Below are 26,465 nucleotides of genomic sequence, written 5' to 3'. Positions count from 1 at the left end.
AGGCTGCTCTGAATGGCTTTTGTTTAGTTAACTCGGCACTTAAATATCAGCTTTTATTATGCTTTTATGTTTCAACCTCAAATACTTTTCCTCACATTGACACACACACACATTCAGAGTTGATGATCTGCATAGCTGGGTAGCAGATTCGCTGAGCTTGGAGAGGAATACATTACTGCAAGCCAAAGCACTGGCAACATCCTGAGCGCACTCCTCCCTTTCTCTCTCTTCCCTGTCTGTCTCTTCCTTTCTCTATCTTACACCTTTCAGACAGGATTCTGCTCAGCCCATCTGTGTTTCAACAGTGAAAGCCAAGCTGGAGTTATCAGGCAGAAACACAGCACAAGACACCGGTGAGTGTGCATCTGCAGTATGTCTTTTTATCCATACTGGTATATGTAGTCTTTTATTTTTTTTTTTTATTTTTTTTTTTTACATATTTAATGCCAGAATCCTTTGTGTTCTTTGATGCTCTGTTCTATGGGAAATAACCTTAACAAATGTTATGTCTGATAATGTTAGAAGAGATGTATTGCATGTTTATTTGTACGTTGATGCATCCCTTATGTGTATACTCATGTTTTAGCACTCCGTAGGTGATCACTGTCTACTTTCGCAGAGTTTTGGCTTCAGTTGAAACTCTGCACTGTGATTGGCTCACTGCAGTCATAGGGTTGCTAGGTGCCTCATATACACAGTTATACTGTATTTTCACTGGAGTGAGATGATTATTATAGTTCAGATGATCTATTCTGGAGTATATGGGAAGAAGAAGGTGGATAGCAAGTATTAAAGTGACTGGACTATCAGCTCAGGTTTTTGCTGCTCTATGTTGATGAGTTAAAGGGATAGTTCACGCAAAAATTAAAAATCATGTTGTCATTACTCTCATGTTGTTCTAAACCTGTATGATTTTGTGTCTTCTTTGGAAGATAATAGAAGATATTTTGTAAAAGTCTCAGTCAAAAAATAACATCTTTTGTGTTCTACAGTAGTGATACTTGGATTGACATTAGGGTGAACTATCACTTTAAAAGTGTTATTAATGCATTACCGAGTTGAAATGCATCAACTGTATACTTGGTTATGAATCATACCATACTAGTATTGTTAGAATGGCACTGTGTTTTTCACAATTTTATAATTGATTTACAGATCCTTATGAATTCTTAACATATTTGATAAGATCTATATATCAGTAAATGTAGAGTGCTCTGTTACTGTAAAGACCTTGATTCAGGATGAGCCTTACGTGCTAATGTTTTGGTTTATAGCTCGGACCCCAAAATCTGTTGTAATCTGTCATCACTCAAATCTCAGGATAGGATGTTAAAACTTTTTTAAAATCTTAGGATAAAATAGGATGTTAAAATTTCAAATGGAATGTAGACTTTTCACTTGTGTCCCATTTACTGCAAAACTGAAGATGAAGATGATTGTCATCCTACTAACAGACAACTTTTTGTGATTAGTAGATCAGTGACATTTTCAAGTTTAACTTTTTAAAATGATAATAATAAATTAATAATAAAAAAATTTTTTTGTTTGTTTCTAAATTCCTTCCCATAATGGTGGAAACTCCACATTCATAGTAATACCTTTTAATATCAGTCTCTTTATTGCTGAGTCAGTCAGTGACTTAGCAGCCAACATTTCTGTATGAATGTGCCTTCAGTCTTTCAAGGCACCATAATGTCATAAATTCAAGTGTGCTTTTGAGACAACCAAGTGAATTTATATTTTATATCCATACTTTTTTTTCCGGTATTGATCAGAAGTAAACAAAAAAAAACATTTATCAATTATTTTACATTTCCAACTTTAATTTTTTATTCTTTCCAGCATTATGGGATATCATAAGCAGTAAGGGATACATAGACAGGCTATACAAAACAGACACGTTGAAAGACAGCGTTTTCAGGTTTCAATTAAGCAAACCGTAAAGCAAACGAACTGTCAAATTTTTCTCAGGTTTTGTGCCTCGTATTAGCAGAGACTGTAACAGAGCACTTAGGATTGATTGTGTAGTTAACCGATGGGGAGAGAGAGACAAAAAAAAAAAAACATCTTGGATGCATTCCTAATGAGGACTGGCACGAGGGCAGCCAGCACTTTCTGTGTTCTTCAGCTCCTCTTAAAAGCCCTTGGGGAAGTGTGATGTCCACAATAGACACTGACCACCACTCAGCTCATTTCTAACACACAGCAGAGTTAGGAGCCATCCCACAAAGCACTGTAGAGGAGTTGAAGGAGTGCTGAGAGAGAGAGAGAGCGAGAGCATGCTGACAATGCAGTACACTGCCCAGAATCCTGAGGCAACAGTGAGGCTTCACTGCATTATGATCTCAAAGCCTGCCCCACCTCTCCCTCTCTAAACCTGACTCACTCCATATGTCTGAAGGGTGGATCACTCTGTTTCCCTGCCTACTCTGTTTCAGCTAGGATGTTACATAACCTTATGCATGCTGCAAACACCGATACAGACGATAAATTTAATAATGATCTGTTGCCATTTTTAAATAATAGAGCTTTCATGCACAGGCATATTAATGGAAGTTATGTATGAGTCGTAATTATGAATCAGGTGCATTCATGTCACATTGATCAGAGCAAGATGGTGATTCCCTGAACAAATTCTGCAAAATGTTAAACTTTTTATAAATATAATTTTTAACAAAATTATAAATACAGAATGCACATGGGTTGTTTTGTTGTTGTTGTTGCTTTTTCAATGTTTTTATTTTATTTTGTACATGCTAGTTTTATCATAAATGAAAATAATAATAATGATTTTTTATTAATTTGAATACATTTATCATCAATATAGACATTGCATCTATTTTCCTCTGACACTTTCCTATATTGGAAACTGTGGGCTTAAAGTTTTAAATTTCCCTCTTGTAATTTTGACTTTGTGGTGCAGTTCATGTGCATTCAACTTGTAAATGCAATCTTTCCGACGTGACTTATAGCGATATAGCCTTCTGGCTAATTCACATTTACAGTCATGTTCATTAATGTGTATTGCCCATGTAAACAAATAAACTAAACTTGAATGCACTGTAGGAGCTGATATAAACCGAATCTAGAAAACTAGTTCTTCATTTTGCGTCATAACGTTTCTTTGTTCTACATTCAATTAATAAATAATTTAACATTTTCTAAATATTGTTTAAAAATTCTAAAAGAGCAAAAAAAAAAAAAAAGTACTTTAAATCCTAGATTATTAATGTTGCCGCAATTTTTTGGACCCCACAGGATATGGACATTTCTGAATCATGATCAAATATCACTACGCCTCAAGATCCATTGAATTCTGGTTTTGATTTTGCAAGAAACTGCCGAGTCATGGAAATGACCTCTCTCTCTCTCTCTCTCTCTCTCTCTCTCAATTCAATTTAATTCAATTCAATTCAAATTGCTTTATTGGCATGACATACTTGGATACATATTGCCAAAGCATTGTACATAACAGAATAAAAAACAAATATACATCCATAAATAAACAAAACAAAATACATCCATATATATTTATATAAACATTAATGGTACTACTAATGCAGATGTGTTCACTCTTTACTTCTTAGTTTATGGCATTTATAAATATGTTGTGCAACCAAAGAGGAAATAGGTCCTTCACCAAGTAATATTCCTAGTTTGTCATTTTCATGGAGTGACTGGAACTCAGGAATAATCTGCTGTATTTGACAGTACAGTGCGTCTCTTAAGGACGTGTATTTGTCGCAGTGGAGGAGGAAGTGTTCCTCCGTCTCAACTGATCCTGATCTACATTCGTTACAGATTCGCTCTTCTTTAGGTAACCACGTCTTTTTATCTCTCTCTCTCTCTCTCTCTCTCTCAATTCAATTCAATTCAATTCAAGGGGTGCTTTATTGGCATGACAAAAACTATACATTCATATTGCCAAAGCAATTGCAGCTGGGCTGCTTACAAATAGTGCATATATGTATTAACAAAGAAAGAAAAAGAATAATAGTAATAATAATATATATAAAAGTATTAAGCATGTAATGCAAAATGAATTTCTAATGTATGTAAGTATATAAATTAGAAAAAAACATAAATAAATAAGATCTCTCTCTCTCTGTGTGTGTGTGTGTGTGTGTGTGTGTGTGTTGCAGTGGTGCTCATGTCTGACTGTGTATTGCAGCCGATACTATTCCCTCCCCCCACATTTTGCCACCCGTAACAGCATGAGACAGCAGAAATGTGAACTTGATATTATAAGTCTAACTTCCATTCCCTTGTTCTCTTTCCTCTTTCACTTTCTCTCTTTTTTTTTTTCTCCATTTTAAAATGCCACAGAAAGCAAATATCCACAGGCTAAATGTCTTACAACCGAGCTGTTATTGAGCAGAGTGTCATTCGCTGTAGGACGTTGAACTGAAGAACATATGCAGGACAATACTGGCAGCTATTATGTCACATTAATGCTGCCTTATGTTCATAACCACCTACAGTATATAAAGAAGTCACTTGCATTAAATTAATCAAAAATACAGTAAAAACAGTAATATGATATTGCTGATTTGGTGCTCAGCAAACATTACAACTTGTATAATGTAAATGATGTTAAAGTAATTAAATATATTTTATATAAATTTTGGTATGTCAAATTTCAACTAACTTTTGTAATGGAATGAACACTGACATTGCCATTGAATGCCATTGGCCCTTTACTGTAGGTTGTATTGAACATACGGTGCATGATGATCCTTGCTGTATCTACTGGAGCTAAAGGCCAATCAATAATCCTGGCTATTAACATATAGTCTGTCATGCATAAAGTCTTTCTCTCTTATATTGTGCATGTCTTCAAGTGCCTTCATGTGTGAAGTGTGTTCAGGTCATGCTGGATGATTACTAGCTCATGCCACCTGGCCTCTCAGAGGACACCTTTAGCAAACATATCGAGGGCCAGATTGTAGCTGTTGACTCTGTCACATGGACATCCAAAACCAAAGTGTTAGGCATCAGACTAAAGGGTTGGGTATCGTGATATGAGACGTATTCCGATACAAGAGTCGCGGGACGTGATGCGATAAAGACTGATAAAACTTACCTAATTGTCGGTGTAGATTTCAGGAGGTTGCTTTAGGTTCTTTAGGGTGTGATGCTGGATTTAGTTGATTTCTGTTTAGTGACTTAATTTTAAAATATCACAGCTCTTTATTGGATAAACTGTGATCATGAATTGATATAAAACAACTTTGTTATTGTATCATTGTAAATATTAACTTAAATTCTGTTTTCTGCATTATTTCCTTCCCTCAACATAGTTTTACTATATTTGTTCTTTCTGATTATTATTCTTTATAAAGTGCAGTTCAAAAGTAGGATACAAAATTATTTAACCTGAAAATAAGCAGACAGTTTTAGGATTTTTAAACATAGACCAATCAGCATCAGGTTTTCGAAAGAGTTATGTATAGTGCAACAGTCGAAATGAAAAACTCAATTCACTTAGTGAAATTGATTTTTTAACAATTACTTATAAACTTTTCAAGACAGACCTACTATGAGCTCCAAGGTTGTTAATTGATGATACGTGCTATTGTTGAAACCATTTCCTTTTTTCTTTTTTTCTTTTTGAACAATTGTTTAATGATTTATGGCAAAAAACTACATTATCCATGCAGGATTGTAGTTATTTCCCTCATTAAAGCCATTAAAGGAACACTGTAAAAAATTTCAAGAGGTTTCAACTAATTATTATTTAGTAACTAGTTCCACAGAAATTTTACGTTCAGTTAATTTCTGACTTCAAAGTGTTATCTGAATTGTTATTTTTTTAGTTGGCTCAACCTTTAGTGAACTAGTTTTATAGTCCATTCAACTAAAATGTTTTAATTGGTCAAACATTTAGAAGACTACAGCAAGTTATGCCAATACAAATTGTACCATTTACTCTGTGTTTTATGTTACATCAACTAAGATTTATTATTTGGGCATCATAAGAAATTGCTGGGGAACTACATAAACATGTATTTTTATAGTATAACAAAATATTAAAATGATTAACTGGTGTTTATCAACTAAAAACACACTTTACAACACATAATAGCCTTTATTTAATAACAGTCTCCATTTATACAATTTTTCATACAAACTAAACATACAGGAATGAAGAAAAAAAGTCACCTACATCTTGGATGGCCCAAGGGTCAGTAAATTAACAGCAAATTTTCATTTGTGGGTAAATTACCACTTTAAAGCTCCAGTTGACAAACATTACATCTGTAATACAACTGCAAAATTCAGTTTAAACTTTGTTTAATGAACTAAGAAAAAACTAAACAAGCTAAACAAAATGTTAGCAAACAAACATTTATAAATATTATTACTATTCACAATTACATCTTTAAAATGAGGCAGAATTAAAGAAAAAAAAATGAACCCGGTGTTACAGTATAAAATCAAATCAAGTCACCTTTATTTACATAGCGCTTCATACAATACTGATTGTGTCAAAGCAGCTTTACAGAGTCAAACAGGAAAATAGTTTGTCAATAATGCAAGAGGACATTAACAAGTCATTTTTCCAGTTAAAGTCAGTTCATTGGTGATTCATTGTTGACATCATCCAGTTCAGCTCTCTTCCAATAATGTCTGTGCAATCAGCCAAGCGTCCCCAAATATCAAGCCAAAGGCGACAGTGGCAAGGACACAAAACTCCATCGGTGACAGAAATAGAAAACCTTGGGAGCAACCAGGCTCAGTCGGGGGACAGTTCTGCTCTGGCCAGATGAAGCCAGCATGGCGTGGTTTAATTCTAGGCTGCAACACAGGTCAGATTGAGCAGAGGACTTGTCTGGTTCTTGTGGTCTTGTCCCGATGGCCAACGAGGTCTTCGGAGGGGATCTGTCTTTGGAGCTCATCTAGCTGACATGGTCTCCGCTGACATTCAGGGCTGTCGAGGTCATCTCTAGGTGCTGATCCACCATCTGATCTTGATACGGACTGGATCTGGGTGGCTACATTCACCTCGGAATAAGAATGAAACCGATTAATATTAGCGTAGATGCCACTGAGAACAGTAAAGCACATTATAATTGTAGTAAAAACTCTAAACATTTACACACATTACCTGGAATGAAAACAATAAACTCCTAATCTTGAAAGTACACACAGTATGTGGTTGCAGTGGAGCAGTCTGGCCATGAGCCAGTGTTTGGTGCCTTGGAAGAACTGACTGGGCTGAAATCTGAAATCTTGGAACGATGACAAAGCACCAATGAAACCTTTGGCCTGATGGAGAAAGAAAGTATGTTTTAAGTTCAAAAAATGAAATGATGCCTTTTAAATAATTTACAATGTATCAATATCAATTAATTAAATCTGTGATGAAACAGAAGTTTTTTTTTTTTTTTGGCACAAATCCATTCCACAATCCATTGCACAACAGGGAGCATTGATGCTGCTTGTAATAGAACATGTACATTTCATATTATAGGGCTAAGTTACCTCAAATAGCATAAAAATAATATCAAAATATAACGGTCATGCCTGTTGTTGATAAATACCAGTGGTGACGTTTTACAAATTGATTCACTTTTACTGAGCCAAGGTTTTTCCCTGTGCAGGGACTCCTGTGCACGATCTAGTGATTCACTACCTAGGGAACTGACTGAGACGCTTTGAACGGCCTTGTGAAACGATTCATTTGTTCATTTTCGTTTGGAACGACGAACTTCTCTTCCGAAGCGCGTTCACGAGACCAGAAACGCCGTTAATCCGCCCCGTTTGAAAAGAGCGACATTTCACCGTGGCTTGTTAGTCATGTTTAATGTCGTCTTTTTACTTCACGGGACAATTGCAAAAGTTTACACACGCAAAAACCCATTCAACACGCCCATGTTAACTCCAAATGAGCGCATTACTGTGGCTTACGTTACACGTTTCGTTTAACCTTAGTCGTATTAAGCATATGGCTTATTAAAGAGACCGCGTGATCTTCGTTTTATTAACGACACGGAAACACACAAAAAAAAAAAATCATACAACACGCCAAAATTAGCTAAAATTCATTTTAGTAACACAGCTTTTGATATTAAGTGTTTTATGGATTAAACAAGGTAAAGACCACATTCACTTACATTTCCCTCAGACATATCATACAACGCTTATTCGATGTATTTATATATACGTTTGTGTATAAATATATACATTTTAAATAAAACATTTACACCTTTTAAATATACGTTTTGATAAATTCAGTCACCTTACAAATTTTTATCTCGACTTAACCCTACACCTGAACTTGACATACATTGTCTTATTTCCACTTTTCTTCGGGTATACAACTCATAAAACACTTTCTAAATGTCCACTCAAAAAAAAAAAAAAAATTGTAATATGTTGCATGATTTTCTCGTTAAATTTAGTCTTAAAAAAATTACATTTATTTAGTGCAATTTACCTGACGTGTGAACTTGACAAGATGGCGGCGCTGTCTCCCGCGAAGTCACTCGGGTTCGTGCACGTGCAGAATGATCTCAGTGCTGGATTTGTTTTTATTAGTTTGGTCAACATTTAGCATTCTGAATGTTGACTGGGTTTGAAAATAACCATTCATTTTAATGTTTTTAAAATATATTTGTGCAGACTTAATATAATATGTCTTCTCAAACCAGATGAATCCATTAAAACCAGATGAATACATTATTTTAAACGAGACTACCCCCTAAGATTACTGTTATAAAAATGAACCAAGTCCAAAAGGCAAAGGGGGAGGTGTTGCTACAATTTATAGCAATATTCTCAGTATTTCTCAGAGGGCAGGCTTTAAGTATAACTCCTTTGAAGTAATGGTGCTTCATATAACATTATCTAGAGAAACAAGTGTTAATGATAAATCCCCTGTGATGTTTGTACTGGTTACTGTACACAGACCACCAGGGCACCATACAGACTTTATTAAAGAATTTGCAGATTTTCTATCTGAGTTAGTGCTGGCTGCAGATAAAGTCTTAATCATTGGTGATTTTAATATCCACATTGATAATGAAAAAGATGCATCATGATCAGCATTCATAGACATTCTCTATTGGGGTTAGACAACATGTCTCAGGACCTACTCATTGTCGAAATCATACTCTAGATTTAATACTGTCACATGGAATTGATGTTAATGGTATTGAAATTCTGCAGCAAAGTGATGATATCTCAGATCATCTAGTCTTGTGTAAACTCCATATAGCTAAAACTGTAAATTCTACTCCTTGTTACTAGTATGGTAGAACCATCACTTCTACCACAAAAGACTGCTTTGTAAATAATCTTCCTGATTTATCTCAATTCCTCAGCATATCCAACAGCACATACAAACTTGATGATGTAACAGAAACTATGGACTCTCTCTTTTCTAGCACTTTAGATATGGTTGCTCCTTTATGCTTGAGGAAGATTAAGGAAAAGTGTCCAACACCGTGGTATAATGAGCACACTCGCGCCCTAAAGAGAGCAGCCCGGAAAATGGAGCGCAGCTGGAGGAAAACAAAACTAGAGGTATTTCGTATTGCTTGGCAGGAAAGTACCCTATCCTACAGATCTCTTTTTGAAGAAAACCAACATAACCCCACGTATTTATACAGTGGCTAAATTAACAAACAATAAAGCATCAGCAGGTGTTGACATTTCCCAACAGCACAGCAATAATGACTTTATGAACTATTTTACTTCCAAGATCGATACTATTAGAGATAAAATTGTAACCATGCAGCCATCAGCTACAGTATCGCATCAGATAGTGCACTATAGATCCTGAGGAACAATTCCACTCATTCTCTACTATAGGAGAGGAGGAATTTTATAAACTTGTTAAATCATCTAAACCAACAACATGTATGTTAGACCCTATTCCATCTAAACTACTAAAAGAGGTGCTTCCAGAAGTCATATAGATCCTCTTTTGGCTATTATTAATTCGTCATTGACATTAGGATATGTCCCCAGAACCTTCAAATTGGCTGTTATTAAGCCTCTCATTAAAAAACCACAACTTGACCCCAAATATCTAGTTAATTACAGACCAATCTTGAATCTCCCTTTTCTGTAAAAGATACTAGAACAGGTAGTATCCTCACAATTATATTCCTTCTTAGAGAAAAATGTTATCTGTGAGGATTTCCAGTCAGAATTTAGACCTTCTCATAGTACTGAGACTGCTCTCATTAGAGCCTAATCCTTGGCAAATTGTTATATGATGCAACGTCCTATCTTTGAATGGATTTCAACATAAAAGTACCAAAATAGTAGTTTCTTCATGGTCGCACCACATGATATTTCAGAAAATGGAGATTATCAGACAAAGTTTGTTTGAATATTATGATGGAAATATAAATACAAATGCTTTGCATTTGCAAATACAGGATTACAAAACACTTTGGAAAACATGCCAAATAGTGCAGAAAATTAATCTGAATAAATTTAGGGTAATTTCAAAGATGTTTCCAAAACAACAGTTATGGCCGGATGGTCGGTTTTGAAAAATAAAAGTTGGTACATATGTGGGAGAGGTACTTCTAATATATGGCATCTTTTTTATGCATTTAAACCAATTTTTAACTGAAAAAATGCAATCGGACAGAAAATTAAGGCGTCACGTCATTGACCCATCTCTCTGTTAGTACTACTGGATCTTAGCGCTGCGTTCGACACTATCGACCACAACATTCTTTTGAATAGACTAGAAAACTTTGTTGGCATTAGTGGAAGTGCATTATCATGGTTCAAATCGTACTTATCTGACCGCCATCAATTTGTAGCAGTGAATGAAGAGGTATCATATCGATCACAAGTGCAGTATGGAGTACCTCAAGGCTCAGTACTAGGGCCGTTACTTTTCACGCTTTACATGTTACCCTTAGGAAATATCATCAGGAAACACGGTGTTAGCTTTCACTGTTATGCTGATGATACTCAGCTCTATATTTCTTCGCAGCCCAGCGAAACACACCAAATTGAGAAACTAACAGAATGCATAGTCGATATAAAAAAACTGGATGACGAGTAATTTCTTACTGCTAAATTCTGAAAAAAACTTGTGAATTATCGGACCTAAAACCCCCACATGTAATAACTTAGAACACTGTCTAACAGTTGATGGCTGCTCTGTGAATTCTTCGTCATCAGTTAGGAACCTAGGTGTGCTATTTGATTGCAATCTTTCCTTTGGCAGCCACGTTTCTAGCATTTGTAAAACTGCATTTTTTCATCTTAAAAATATATCTAAATTGAGACCTATGCTCTCAAAGTCAAATGCAGAAATGTTAATTCATGCATTTATGACCTCAAGGTTAGATTATTGTAATGTTTTATTGGGTGGTTGTTCTGCACGCTTAATAAACAAACTCCAGATGGTCCAAAATGCAGCAGCTGGAGTTCTTACTAGAACCAAGTAGTATGACCACATTAGCCCGGTTCTGTCAACACTGCACCGGCTCCCTGTTAAACATTGTATAGATTTTAAAATCTTGTTAATTACTTATAAAGCCCTGAATGGTTTAGCTCCTTAGTACTTGAGCGAGCTCTTATCTCATTATAGTCCTCCATGACCACGTCCACTGCGTTCTCAAAACTCTGGCCATTTGATAATACCTAGAATATCAAAATCAACTGTGGGCGGCAGATCCTTTTCCTATTTAGCGCCCCAAACTCTGGAACAATCTACCTAACACTGTCCGGGAGGCAGACACACTCTGTCAGTTTAAATCTAGATTAAAGACCCATCTCTTTAACCTGGCGTACACATCATATAATGCATTTATATTATTCTTGAAAGTCTTAATTTACATTTACATTTAATCATTTAGCAGACGCTTTTATCCAAAGCGACGTACAAATGAGAACAATAGAAGCAGTCAGACCATCGAGAGTGCAGCAGTATACAAGTGCCATGACAAGTCTCAGTTAGTCCAGCACAGTAGACGTAGCTAGTTATTTTTATTTTTATTTTTTTAAATAATAGATAGACATAATAGGTAAGTGTTAGTATTAGTATTAGTTGGTCAGGTGCAGGCGAAAAAGATGTGTCTTTAGATGATTTTTGAAAATGGCTAAAGACTCAGCTGTTCGAATTGAGATCGGGAGGTCATTCCACCAGATGGGCACAGTCCAGGAAAAGGTCCATGAGAGAGATTTGGTACCTCTTTGTGATGGCACCACAAGGCGTCGTTCACTTGCAGAACGCAAGCTTCTGGAGGGTGCATAAGTTTGAACTAGTGAGTTTAGATATATTGGTGCAGCGCTAGTTGTTGTCTTATAGGCAAACATCAGTACCTTGAATTTGATGCGAGCGGCTATTGGTAGCCAGTGCAACCTGATGAAGAGAGGGGTAACGTGAGCTTTCTTCGGTTCATTAAAGACCACTCTGGCTGCTGCATTCTGAATCAGTTGTAGAGGCTTGATAATACTTGGTAGGTAGTGCTGCTGTATACATCACAACGTGTGCTTTAAATATTTAAAGTCATGTCAATAATATGTTATTTCTATTCAGATTTCTTGCATCTTTCGCTATTTTTTTTTTATTGCATTAGCAGTAGCTATGCAATAATAGTATTATGAACATTAATTGGTATGAAGATTGATATAATTATTTTTGGATCGTATATGTGTGTGCGCTCTGTGGTAACTAAGATCTTTTAAATATGAAATTTAAAATTAGAGAGTAGAACATGTTCAACTAAATGTTCCTTATTTCATTCACTTCTCTCTCTTTCTCTCTCTTAGGAGTCAGTGAAGACGTCGTCCATGAAGTTCTTTCTATGTGGTTCACGTCATGAGCAAATTTGTTTTTGTGTGTGTTCAAGTTTAACTGTTGTAATATATTACAACAATATATTACAATCTTAATGAAAAGTCTGCAACATAGTTTGGTTAAAATTTCTCATTGGTAGTGTAAAAAACACCTTTTTTACCCTGTCAAAAACAGCTCTTTTCAGAGCAAGCCGTTTTGTGTCACTCTCCTTTAAATGTTGCTGAGCTCTGCTGACTCCGCCCCTCTCTTCCGAGCCGCTCTCTGAGGCCCAATATTATCCGTCTGCAATACCAGATGCCGCACTTTCAGGACCGCAGTTGTAGGACCGCACTTCTAGGACCCTAGTTTTTTGTGACAGCGCCACCTACCGAGCCGGAGAACCGCAGTCCCAGGAACGCATTTCCAGGACCCTAGTTTTGGAGGACCAAAAAAGTGCCACTAAGGCAGTATTTCCACCCAGTTTTAACTACATTATAATTTTAGAGTTTTTTAAAAGTTTTATTACACCCAAATACTACTTTCTTTATTATAATTAAACCTGGTTCCTAGCAATGTTGAGTAATTATTGGGTCTAAGTAGCATGATATAATAACTCAAGTAAAATAAACAAGGAATCATGGTATAGTCTTTTCAGTCACTAGATCAACCACATTTTCAAGTACAGAGGGAAGACACAAGGATGACTCTGGGGGTAGATTTAAGATTGTGTATATTTTATAAAATAATATATTACAACAGTTGAACTTGAACACACACAAAAACAAATTTGTTCATGACGTGAACCACATAGAAAGAACTTCATGGACGACGTCTTCACTGACTCCTAAGAGAGAGAAAGAGAGAGAAGTGAATGAAATAAGGAACATTTAGTTGAACATGTTCTACTCTCTAATTTTAAATTTCATATTTAAAAGATCTTAGTTACCACAGAGCGCACACACATATACGATCCAAAAATAATTATATCAATCTTTACCAATTAATGTTCATAATACTATTATTGCATAGCTACTGCTAATGTAATAAAAAAATAATAGCGAGAGATGCAAGAAATCTGAATAGAAATAACATATTATTGACATGACTTTAAATATTTAAAGCACACGTTGTGATGTATGCAGTAGCACTACCTACTGCCTGGACACTCTCCCCTCTTTTCTCAATTGTTTCTCTATCACCCTATTCAATTCTTCCACTTCACTGAAATAGTAAATGGAGAACATAATCACTGCTAGGTTAACAGAAATACTGCTAACGCTTAAAAAAATGATACATTGGGCATTGTGTAAAAACAATTCCAATACTTGACCAATTTATTTATTTATCTTTTGTCATACTATTGCCTGCCCTGAGCTGTGTCCTTGAAAACACTTCATATAGAGTACAGTACATAGTAAATGACATAATCTAACACGTGGTATTTTAACAGTCAATTATTATGATGGCCTCTCTGTTATGTCTGACTATTAAAATGTCATATGTCTCAACCAACATTCTAAAACCATGTCAAAATGAAGAGATGTACTCATAACATGTATTGTGGGGTAACGTTAAACAGGCTGACTGTGAGCACGTGACAGTTAAAACATTAAGATTATTTTAACAATTAAAATGGAAAAACAATGAGTAATTAACAAGCTTTCACAACGAACATGCTACAGTTTAGTGTGCTGTCAATAATTCAACACAGGCTTATCATGCTAACAATTCATTTTACAGCATTAGAGGCTAATATATGATGGCTATGAATTCAAGACTATTTAGCAACTCACGATCACTTCGGCTACGTTAACTTTCCAATGAAATGCATCACAATTGTTTTTAATGTTAAACAAATAAAAATTTATTCACATTTGATACTCACACTCTGACTGTCATCCATCTTCGCTGGTCCTCTAATTCGGTAGGTGGCGTTGTCACTAAAAACCTAGGGTCCTAGAAATGCGGTCCTAGAAATGCGGTCCTAGGACTGCGTTCCTGAAAATGCAGCCTCCGGTTTTGCAGGCAGATGCTACTCCTCTGAGGGACTGTTTACTTTAGTCGAATTCATCGTGAAACTTGGTAAGTAGCACTTTATTAGGAAAGTCGATTTGCAAAGATTCATCTAAAAAACCTTGTACTCACTTCTTCTGGAGGTGAAGCTGGATCACAAATGATTTGCGCGAACATAGACGCATTTAGGTAGATGGAGGGCGCATTCCCTTCAGAACAAAACCTAATCCTCTTCAGATGACGGGAGTAAATGACTACTGCTATGTTCATTATTACATCCAACAACAAAACACCTCAATCGCTTAGGAGTCATTCTTGTCTACATCTGCTCCGGCGGTGAAACAACTGCTGACAGATCACTCAGGTGTCTGGTAAGACACCAGTGCAGTCTGTGCTGAAAAGCTACTATCAATCAAACTATCGTGGGAGGGGCTTGGGTCCGTGTGACGTCACACAGACAGGCATCTGCGATAGGCTCGATTTGAGAAAGGGGATTTTAGTAGATTTTACAAAAAAAAACACTGTGTGGATTTTTATCATTATAGGGTGGTTGTGTACATACACTGCCAACACACATTTCAGTTCAAACAACTTGTAAAAGTGCATGTAGCATTATAAGACCCCTTTAAAGAGTTGTTAGGCTGCATTAATTAGGTCAACCAGAACCAGGAACACTTCCCATAACACCCGATGTACTTGTTACATCGTAAGAAGAATGGCATCTACACTAATATTAGTCTGTTTCTTTCTTATTCCGAGATCACCGTAGCCATCCGATCCAGTCTGTATCCAGATCAAATGATGGATCAGCACCTATGACCTCTACAGCCCTGAACATCAGCGGAGATCAGCACACCTAGATGAACCCCAGAGACAGATCCCCAGTGAAGACCTTGTCACCTAGACAGCCATCGGGACAAGACCTTCGGGAACCAGATGAGTCCTTTACACAATCTGACTTTTGCTGCAGTTGGAATTGAACCGCAGGTTTCGTCTGGTCAGAGGAGAATTGGCCCCTCGACTGAGCCTGGTTTCTCCCAAGGTTTTTTTTCTCCATTCTGTCACCGATGGAGTTTTGGTTCCTTGCCGCTGTCGCCTCTGGTTTGCTTAGTTGGGGACACTTAATTTCCAGCGATATCATCAACTTGATTGCACAGATACTATTTAAACTGAACTGAGCTGGACAATGACGTCATTGAATTCAATAATGAAATGCCTTTAAATGAAAATCGAGTATTTAATCTTGTCATTTCACATTATTGACACACTATTTTTCTATTTTGATATTGGAAAGTTGCTTTGACACAATCTGTATTGTTAAAAGCACTATATAAATAAAGGTGACTTGACTCAACTAAGCCCAAGCAATAAAATTAGTTCAGCTTAAATATTTTTGCCCTTCCAATATTTTGTTAATTGGATTTTTTTTTTTACAGTGAATAGTTCACTCAAAAATAAAAATTTTGTCATCATTTACTCACCCTCATGTCATTCCAACCCTGTATGAGTTTCTTTCTTACAGTATGTTGAACATAAAATAAGATATTTTGAAGAATGCTGGTATAGAGAAGGAAATATTATGGCAGTCAATAGGCCTTTATCACAGTCCGCGTGTCGTCACATCCGGCTCCAAATAGTAGCGTAAAGGAATTTTTGCCTGCTTTATTTGATGCAATTATCGAGGATTGCATCATAAAGTCAGCGCGTGAAAAAATGTGAGCATTATGTTTAATACAACAAGTTTGCCCTAAACCTTTAACTTAATCCTTCTATACAGCCTTTAGTCATAATTAATGTTTTAAGCTTTGGCTAATTCTAATGCTTATTAATGTGATATGTTGTTTGTATAGTTTTCTCGCTGTTCTGTAATGAAATAAGGTGATCAGGCTGTGAAGAATTGCCTATACAGTATGCCTCGCGCGCTCCTGTATAAGTCACGAAATACGCATCGGGATATCATGACAACATATTCCTTCGTTTCATAAAACTCAAGTAATTGTTGACAGAGCCACACAGCCATTGATGGAGGCTGCAGCGGAAGTTTTTTTACGCTACTATTTTAATCGTCCGCCTTTCGAACGCAGAAGAGTGATAAAGGCCTATGGGGACCATCAACTGTTTGGTTCTTCAAAATTCAAAATATCATCTTTTGTGTTCAATACAAGAAAGAAACTTATACAGGTTAGGAACAACATGAGGGTGAGTAAATGATGACAAATTTTTCTTTTTTAGGTGAACTATTCCTTTAAGTACACAGTCTTGTGCCTTGTGTCTGATTTTCAAATATGCTTCAAATTTAAACATTTGTAAATTTGTGACTCTTTAATACCCATATAGAAAAAATGAATGAGGGTGAAAAAAAACTTGTGGTGGGCAGGTACTAATGCACTCTATTAAGTGTATATGACCCCACAATCTTCCCCTCTTTTCTGCTCTTTCTATCGCTCTGCAGTAGCATCAGTACTCCACGTGCCAAACAGAGCTGTGCAAAGTGTCGACCCTACACTTTCTCTCACTTCTCTTGCCTGAATGTTTTATCTCTGCAGTTTATAATATACTGCTGGTAAAATTCTGCCAGGCTGGAGACGGGCCAGTTGGCCATGTGGTGAGAGGAGACAGCAGGTGGACCTCGACAGGCTTTCAACATAGTCATGCTTGTTCAGTAATATTCAGAGTTCGCTCATGCTGGAAACAACACACAGGGATTACAGGTTGACACCTCATGTAGTTATTAGGCATTGTTGTTTTAAGGCACAATGATCAAAGTTTGAAATTCTGTGATATGCAGTGATGGTTCTTGTTCCAGTTTCCAATCCATGAACTAACAAACAGGGTGCATTACAGCCTCATATCCTGTGTTTATATTGTTGCGTGAACTATTGGATATTGTAGAAAAACTTATTTAATTAAACCCAAAAATACTATAATAAAGCAACATAATTTTTCAGCTGATATTCAATTGATATTGACACTAAGGGATTTACATAATTTAAACTATTAATTTCTGTTACCAGAGTAAGAAAAATAATGCAACATTTGTTTTCACTAAATTTATTGAAAGTTTATTACTAACTAAAAATCACTTTGACTTGCAACTTAATGTAATTTAGGATACATTTGCCATTACTACAGTTTTTTTTTTTGGATACTTTTTGTTTATTTTGGGATTTGTTTGATGTTTACTGATTTAAAAAAAAGACAAGATACAGAATATGCACACATGATTGTATTTCACACTGATTTTAATAATGTCTCTAATTGTAGGTTGTAAACTTCATGTGAACATAAAACAACTTAAAGGTTCTGTTTTGTACCATATTTGTGCCAGTGATCATACAATTGTCATTGCATTCACAATTGTGGATTTTATTTATTTCTTTGTTATAAAAGGTGAAGACTCATTGACCTCACTGTTATGTCAATAGCAGTTAAAATAGTGTGAATACTATGTTAGCAATGACAGATCACTGCGAATAGAGGACATTCAGGATTGTTCTTTCTGAGAATCTGCATTTTTATGGCCTCTAACCTCTGAATTCATGCACTAATGAGATAGATATGTGTTAAGTGACTCCTGGGGCTAAAATTCACTGCTGCACTGAATTCTAATAGGTATTTAGATTAAAGTTACCCCATAATGCATCACTTAATCATCAGTGTACTTGTAAGCTCACCTATTTATGGCACGTGTCATTAATGTTGAAATATGCATTAGCATAGTAGCTAAATAAATTATCAGTGGGTCAAGCCTAGACCAAGATGTGCAGCAAAATCATGTCGATAACAAAATTAAGTCAAAATCATGTTTAATTTAGCTCAGGAAGGGTTTGTTTTCAGAAGCAGAATCATACAGATCTATACAAATAGAAGATATTCAGACTAACCAGCAATGAGATATACAGTAAATGGAAGTTTTCCAGAGTGCTTATGTACTGTAAGTTCTCCATGAGTGGCACAAAACAAATAAGTGGCGCCACCTCCTGGCCTTTCACTGGTTTACTTTCTTTAACAGACATATTTTCTGTGTTCTGTACAGAAGCTGAGAGTCTGAGTGAGAGCTGTCAGCTGGTCTCACGGCTCCATGTACCCTGAACCCAACACGGATTCCCCTGCTCGTCTCTCCACGCGGCAGACTGGCTCCCCCTATACGTAAGCAGAACCTTCTCACTCAAAGAGAGTCAATAGTTTGCTGATAAATAAAAATACCTATATGACCAATACATAACCGATGCGCTGCCTTTATATTATTCTTACCACCTTCACTAAATAAAGTTAAAAAGGACAAACTAAGTTGTAATAACACTCCTTTTTTTCTTTTTTGCTGTTGCTGTAGAGCTCGATATGGGAGTCCAAAGAGGCAGCTGCAGTTTTACAGGTACTGTACATCTGCCCTTCATGTGTAAATATAGCCAGCTCTCCACGAGATTACATAAAACGCTTTCATCCATAGCACTATACAGTAGAGTAAAATGCAGAGACGGTCCCCCTGGAGTTAAGTGCCTTACTCAAGGACAATGGAGATGGAGCGGGATTGTAAAATCAGTATGCTTAACTCTCCACTTCCTAACATGTTCTGAGACTGAAACTTTTGTGTTAACAGCAACGATTTTCAGCTGTGATATAGTCTAAAAATATACCTTGGGGGGCACTTCCAACTGAAAACGGAGGACTTTTTATGAATTCTGGCCGTTCTGTTACATGACAACAAAGTTTTGGGGGCCTGAAAGTACAAGTATTTGAAAACAATACCGTTACTACAAAAACACTATTTTTGAAAACGGTGATGTCACTCTTATGTTTATTACATGTTTAGTGTATGTGTGCAGGCGCGTGGTGTTTCTTCGCCAGCTAATGGCCTGGCATGCATACAGTGTTTTTAGCCATTTTCGTGGATCTGTGTGAACAGGGATTGTTTTGGCAGTGTTGCCATCTATAATTGAAACGTTTCAAAAATGCAGACTTGTAAAGGAAAACTTGTGCAAACTAGTAGTTTTTATATTTGGTATTCATTGTACTGTATATGTTGATAATTGCTCTAAAATGGCCTAAAAGGCTTTTTAAAATTTGACTTCAGTCAGAGGAGCCATATTTTAAACCTAAAAGGCATTATTGCCAAGTTGATGTAAGTATGGAGTATATACTTAAAATATATACAGTACTGTTCAAAAGTTTGGGGTCAGTAAGATTTTTTATTTATAGTTATATTCAGTAAGGATGCATTAAATTGATTAAAGTAACAGTAAATACATTTGTAATGCTACAAAAGATTTCTGTTTCAAATTTCTTTTGAACTTTCTAATTAACAAAGCAGCTGTTTTCAATATTGATGATGTTAAGAAATGTTTCTTGAGTATCAAATCAGCATATTAGAATGATTTCTGAAGGATCATGTGACACTGAAGACTGGAGTAATGATGTTAAAAATCCAGCTTTGCATCACAGGAATAAATAACATTTTAAAATATAGAAAACTAGACTTCATTCATAATCTTAAAAAAAAAAAAAAAAAAATCTTACTGACCCCAAACTTACACTTTGGTTTAGAAATTGTGTGTACAAAATATTGTTATTATTGTAAAAGAATCTAAAAAGCTAAGAGTGCCCTGAGTGTTCATCACCAGCACAGAGATATGTTCTCTATTCTCATCTTGTCCTCATTCCTGTCTCTGTTTAACTATTCCTGACATGAACATCTTACACAAAACCAAGATGTAGTGTGACTATTTCATAATGAGCTCTGCTGAGTCATTTGAGAGAATACTGAACCTACGCTTACTGGCGATCTGGTTTCACACGAGAGACGGAGGAACGCAGTCTCGAACTGGCCTATGAAATGAGTTATATATTTAGCCTGTATGTGACATCACAGGCAAATGGTGTATGCTAAATAATAGATGCTACTGTTTTAAGGCACGCCTGGAGTCTTTAGTCACAGGGAAATGAAGGAAACAGCAAAGGTCGCAGCATTGTTGCCCGGTTTGGAGAACTGTAATTAACAAAAGAGCAAATAAGCTACTGTGTTTATACATTTAAAGCTAATGTGATTCCTGCTGTAATGGGCAGCTAAGAACAGCACTCACCATACTGTATGAACAAGTTTACGGTCTGCTGGGTTTGACTTCTACTTCAATACGTAACCTCTTTCTTGCTCTCTCTCTCTCTCTCTCTCTCTCTCTCTAAAGTCTCATTCACATCCCTATGGTCCTGAATTCATTGTCATCATTATCTAAAATGGAATATTTGCACTTAAAAACAACAGAGTGACACACACAGTCACTTATGTGACATTTGCATTTAAATTATTTGTAGCACCTTATTGTTAGAGTTTATCCTATGTGTGTAGAACTTTAAAAATTTAATTGAATTTTATTATTTGTATTTTTTTTTTACATTTATTTTATTTTTTAAATAATTCAAAATGTATCAAATATTTTTTATTAATTTAAAATATTTAAATAATTTTCATTCCAATAATTTTATTTTATTTTATTTTATTTTATTTTATTTTATTTTATTTTATTTTATTTTATTTTATTTTATTTTATTTTTTTATCAAATCAAGGATGTCCTCACTATACCATGAACAAGGTAATATGCAATGCTTTTTTGTTCTTCATTCTGCTTGGGATAGCTGAGTTGTACTTGTATTTCGTACTCGTACGAAACAGAGAACAAGCAAAAATGGCTTTGAGTACACTTTCTTGTGGTACAACATCAAAGGCTTTTAGAGCAAAAGCTGTCTTGAATAATTCATGTTTGCAGAGCATTCCGGCACGGCAATAGGTTCGCAAAACATTCTCTCTGTGACTTTCGCCAGAGTGGGTGGTGTCTGATGTTTTTGAGGGGAGGAGCTTTTATTTTGCCGTTCACTAATTACTAAAGCTCATATTCAAAAGACTCTCGGTTTAAGGAGGAAAACGGCAGTCTTCTTTAGTGTGCTGACCAGCATTAAGTTGTCAGATGAGCAGTGTGGTGCAAAACCCGTACGTGACTCGACCTCCGAGGAACCGGGTAAGTACAAGGCTGGTACTTTACCTGAACATGGGTCCCGCTTGAGGATGTTGCATGGTGATCCCGCTCACGCCCACAGTCCTCTCTCAGGTTAGAGGCGTTAGTGTGATGGGGGAATGCAGAGCAGGACTGTCTTGGTCTACTGTAAGCCACTGCATCATGATGTTTTAGTTATGAGAGTAAAGAAGGTCGGTTTGCCTCATACTGAGTCACTTTCTTCTCACTGTGGAGCTTTTGCAGGGTAGAAAGAAAAACTAAGCTGTGAAGAATGAGCAGAGGGTGTAATGTTGCAGATTTGGTGGATTTGATCTCTGACTTGATGAGATCTAAAGCCGGATTCTACTTTTGTGATGGGAGAAATGTTGTTTTGGACCAAGATTGTGTCTTCAGTGGAGACTCACATGAGATGTGGATTCAAATGATTAGATCTGAATAAGCATGATTGTATATACAGTACATGCCTGTACATGCTGTCATGACTGCAGTGACACTAGTGGCATTTTCTAACAGGTGTTCTAAAATAAAATGTTCTGCACTGAATTTAACTGTCATATTTAATAACAAGAAAGCATCTCTTTTTAATGATGTGACATAGATGTTTGTTGAGTAAATTATTCAAACATGTCCTAGGTATAAAATGCTGTGCACAAGGGGTTCTTGTTTTCTATTTTCAGCATTCCTCATGACAATCTTACAAAGATTTAGACCTGTGATTATTAGTTGATTATTCATCAAAACCACAGATGACCAGCATCAGACCGCTTCACTTGTTTTTTTGTTGTTTTTTAAATTGCTTCAGGCTGTGGGTACTTTTGACCTTGTTTATTTTAAATCTCTTAAAACACACTTTTCACACTCTCTCTAGTTTCTCACTAAATTTGTCCTACAAATGTCCAGCAGTGATACATGTTCATCACAGAAGAATTTCTTCTCTTTCTTTTTTCTTCCAAAGTGTCATTTCTACCACATCTCAAATTATATGGTAGAAAGCTAAATTCATAGTTAATATTTTATGTATTCTTAAAACACAATAAAAAATGAAATAAGTATGTGTTGCATAATTTGACAATTGCAGCTTAGTTGTAAATCATTTAAATATATTTTTTGTTTTTCTTTGTTTTTGTCATGTTCTTCACTAATATTGTTGTCTCTTTGGTAACTCCGCTCGGTAACATTACAAAATTTGTAGAGGCAAAAATTGTTCTGTGTGGCAGAAACATCACATCAGAAAGCTGATGATTTACAGTATTTTGAAAAATTGGTTTAAATAATTTTCAAACAATAAATATTCAAATTGATTATTTCAATATATATAATTTTATACATCACTTTAATATATTTTTATATGATTTTATATATTTTTATACATTTTATAAACTATTAATATTTATAAGTTTAAGCATGCGATAATTAATATTTTTATGGTGGATTTGAATTAAGTTTAAATTGTGACTTTTTAGTCTATAAATAAGTAGTAAAAAAAAGTGATGAAGGCATGATAATTTTAGTGTGATCTTTATGTAACAAAGTAACTGAAAAAAAAATCTGTGATTATTAGTTTTAATTAAAAAAAAATCGACCTAAATCGACCCAAAACCTAATCAGCCTCGTACATAAAAGTGCCCAAAGTTGAAGAAACATGAATATAGACAATTATGTTGCTGTACTACAAGTGAAAAGTACATGATGTTTAATTTTAGGATTCTGGCCATTGTTGGGGTCATTGCCAGTCTATTTTTTGACCGTCATACGTTAGGCTGATTTAACTGACTGGATCCTGGATAGTTTTGGCATTCGGGGTCTCCAGAACAACTGTGGCAGGCCTTACAGCATTCTTCATGCATGCCTGAATGTCCTCTCACCTCTGTTGCTTGATCACGCATGTGTATGGAAGAATACAATTCCCACTTGACTTTATTTTATGAAGATCAGCCCGTTGTATTGGAGTCCCACAGGAGAAGAGGGGCCGGGAGGGTGGTCTCTGAATGCAGTGTTGATTGCCATGGGAGGCTGGTGCTATTTAAAGCAAGGGCTCTGACCTGGCAACAGTCTGCTGGTCTCTGTCATGCCACTCGCTTCACTTTTCTGTCTGTGTGTGTGAGACCCGGTCACCTGGTGGTAGGGCATGTTTGCCACTCACAGAAGCAGTTTGACTGAGCTGCGGGTCGGGCACGCTGGTCGCCGCCTCAGCCGCCAACACAGTGTCCCCTCCGAACCCCTGCAGGTCCCCAAGAATGGGCCGCCAGGGAACAGCATACGGAGGAGCAGCAGCATTAGCAGCGGCAAGATGCTGTCCCTGTCCTTCAGCGAAAGCATGCGGAGTGACATCGACCGCTACCTGTCTGACCAGGGCCTGTACCCTTTGCGGCAGGGTGGGGGGGGACTGGGGGAGATTAGGAGTCTGCGTGAGGTGCGGGCGGCCGCCCAGCTCAAAAACCTGGAGGACTTTCTGAGGACCAATGGAGTGTCTCTACAGGAGTCCATCTCCTTCCAGACTGGGATGAGGTACAGGTAAGAGCCACAGAGGATGCAAGTCCTGCTTTTAAATCTGGGATTGAGATTCACAAATGATTAGTGATTGATGATTGATGCTGGATAGGAATGTGGCTCCCATGTTAATCTAGGTTCATAATTATTTGTGAAGATGTGCTTTCTTTATTGGTAAGTTACTAAGTGGTCTTTCAACCAGTGAAATGTATTATTTATATGATATATTTTGAATTATTTTTTATTTTTATATTTTAATTTCTGTTTAATTTATGCAATTATCTTATGCTGTTCTCATTTTATTAGTTTAAAAATATATTTCTAAATAGCTTTAATTTTTATTTCAGTTTATTTTGAATAATTTTAATACTGAAGTAATATTATTTTGAATTAGTTTTTAATTTTGTGTTTTAACTTTAGTTGAATTTACGTACTTTTCTTATCTCATTTTATTAATTTAAAAATATATATTTCTAAATAGCTTTAATATGTATTTGAGTTTAGTTTTAATAATTTTAGTACGGAAGGTAATATATTTTTAATTAGTTTGTATTTTTATATTTTAATTTTAGTTGAATTTACATAGTTTTCTTATGCTGTTCTCATTTTATTCATTTAAAAAAAAATTCTAAATAGCTTTAATTTGCATTTCAGTTTGTTTGTTTTTTTTGCCGTTTTTCAGTTATTTGGCAAGTCAAATGTTTACATTTCTGTGTACATTTTTTACAAATTTTTTATAGGTTTTTATATTTATATTTTTATTACGTATTTTGTTTAATTATAAAAATAAATGTAGAAAATATAATATATAAATATACTAAAAATATATTTACATTTTAATTATATTTTATTTCAACTTTTTCAATGACCATAAACGAAGTTTGTTTCAACAATAACAACACTCTACCTTTCTTTTTTGGATGAACATTTTCTAGCATGGTTATGTTGGTCTGTTCGGCAGGAAAGTAACCTTTTTGATAATCATTTCGACACCAATCTTAGTGTACTGCATACATATTGCCTGTTGGTCTATTAGACTATTGGTTGTCACTTTGGAGGTGTAATGGAGTCTTGTTTTGGACCGTGTTGTTTGTATCTAAGTCACCCGGAGAGAATAGCAAGTGTTAAGCAGAGACTGAAGCGGGGTCTGGACCAGCTGTGTGATTTGGATTAAGTGCTTTGCTTTTATAAGCCATTGGGAGGGCATTGGTCCCACGATGGCCTGCTATAGTATAGTGTTTTCGGTCTTTACATGACTGTCCTGTCAGCAACAGATCAGGTATATCATGATACTTAGAAATGGTAAGTGTTTTTTGTAAATGATGCATTGCTAGTCATTCTTGTTTTAATGCTACAATCGTAACAATTCATTAACATAAGGTCTCATTTATTAGCGTTACAGTCGTTTCAATAGTATGAATTTGCTAACATGAATAAGAAAGTGTACACACATTTTACCTACCAATTTACTATTTTTCTAGTTTAGTCCTTTCATCTTCATAATGAGTTTGTAGTGCGAAAAGAAAATTGTCAAAGACCAAATATTTACCTCCTTGTGTTATCTACCAATCAGCATGGTTGTCAGGCAGAACTTCAAGCAATCAGATTGAACAGAGAAAGAGTGAATAATTTAAATAAATTGTAATTTTGAGTTTTTAAAACTTTCATTTGACAGATTTTGCTGACAAATAAATTAATTATACCTGTTTGAGTTATGATGGCAAACCATGGTATTTTAAGTAATGTTAATTTATGAGGACCTGATTGCTTTACAACATTAGGGTTTACAGTGAGTGTAGTAAATATTTAATTGTTAGTTCGTTAACTAAAGTTACCAAATGATAGGCCATCTTATTACATTGTTACCATTTTATAAATATACTATTATTCATTAATCATGTTTGTTCTTAATAGGCTGGAATTATTTCATGTATTATGACCAAATTTGATCAATGAGTTCACATGGTTAAAATAATGCTAACAATTTTTCCATTTTTAAAACGTTAAAACCTAGATAAATAAATAGGCTACTCTAAATTCATGCATTGTTAGTTCATAATACCCAATGTATTAATTAATGTTAATGAATTGAACCTATAAAGTGTTACCAATACAATCTTAAATCATAAATAGCCTAATTTACCTGTAAATGTGTATTGTGTTGTTTTCCATTGCTCCCTGTGGAGGCTTTTGGAGT

At 35.6% G+C, this 26,465-nt stretch overlaps 1 protein-coding gene across 6 annotated transcripts in view; it reads left to right on the top strand.

Annotated features, from left to right (window-relative positions):
• Positions 1 to 26,465, top strand: part of kcnab2b (potassium voltage-gated channel subfamily A regulatory beta subunit 2b) — an 89,441-nt gene that overhangs the window by 10,188 nt on the left and 52,788 nt on the right. For 2 of the 6 annotated variants that reach the window (XM_058763014.1, XM_058763013.1), the window contains exon 1: positions 23,493 to 24,292. In XM_058763014.1, the coding sequence (XP_058618997.1) occupies positions 23,907 to 24,292 (386 nt within the window). In that variant the 5' untranslated portion in view covers positions 23,493 to 23,906. Of the gene's footprint in view, positions 1 to 133; positions 354 to 16,313; positions 17,482 to 18,806; positions 18,920 to 19,103; positions 19,146 to 23,492; positions 24,293 to 26,465 lie in introns of those variants that run through there. The other 4 variants (XM_058763019.1, XM_058763018.1, XM_058763016.1 and 1 more) reach the window with 4 other exon arrangements.

This window comes from Onychostoma macrolepis, chromosome 23, assembly GCF_012432095.1.
Source record: "Onychostoma macrolepis isolate SWU-2019 chromosome 23, ASM1243209v1, whole genome shotgun sequence".
Classification (NCBI taxonomy): domain Eukaryota; kingdom Metazoa; phylum Chordata; class Actinopteri; order Cypriniformes; family Cyprinidae; genus Onychostoma; species Onychostoma macrolepis.
This window is presented reverse-complemented; position numbering and strand designations above follow the sequence as displayed.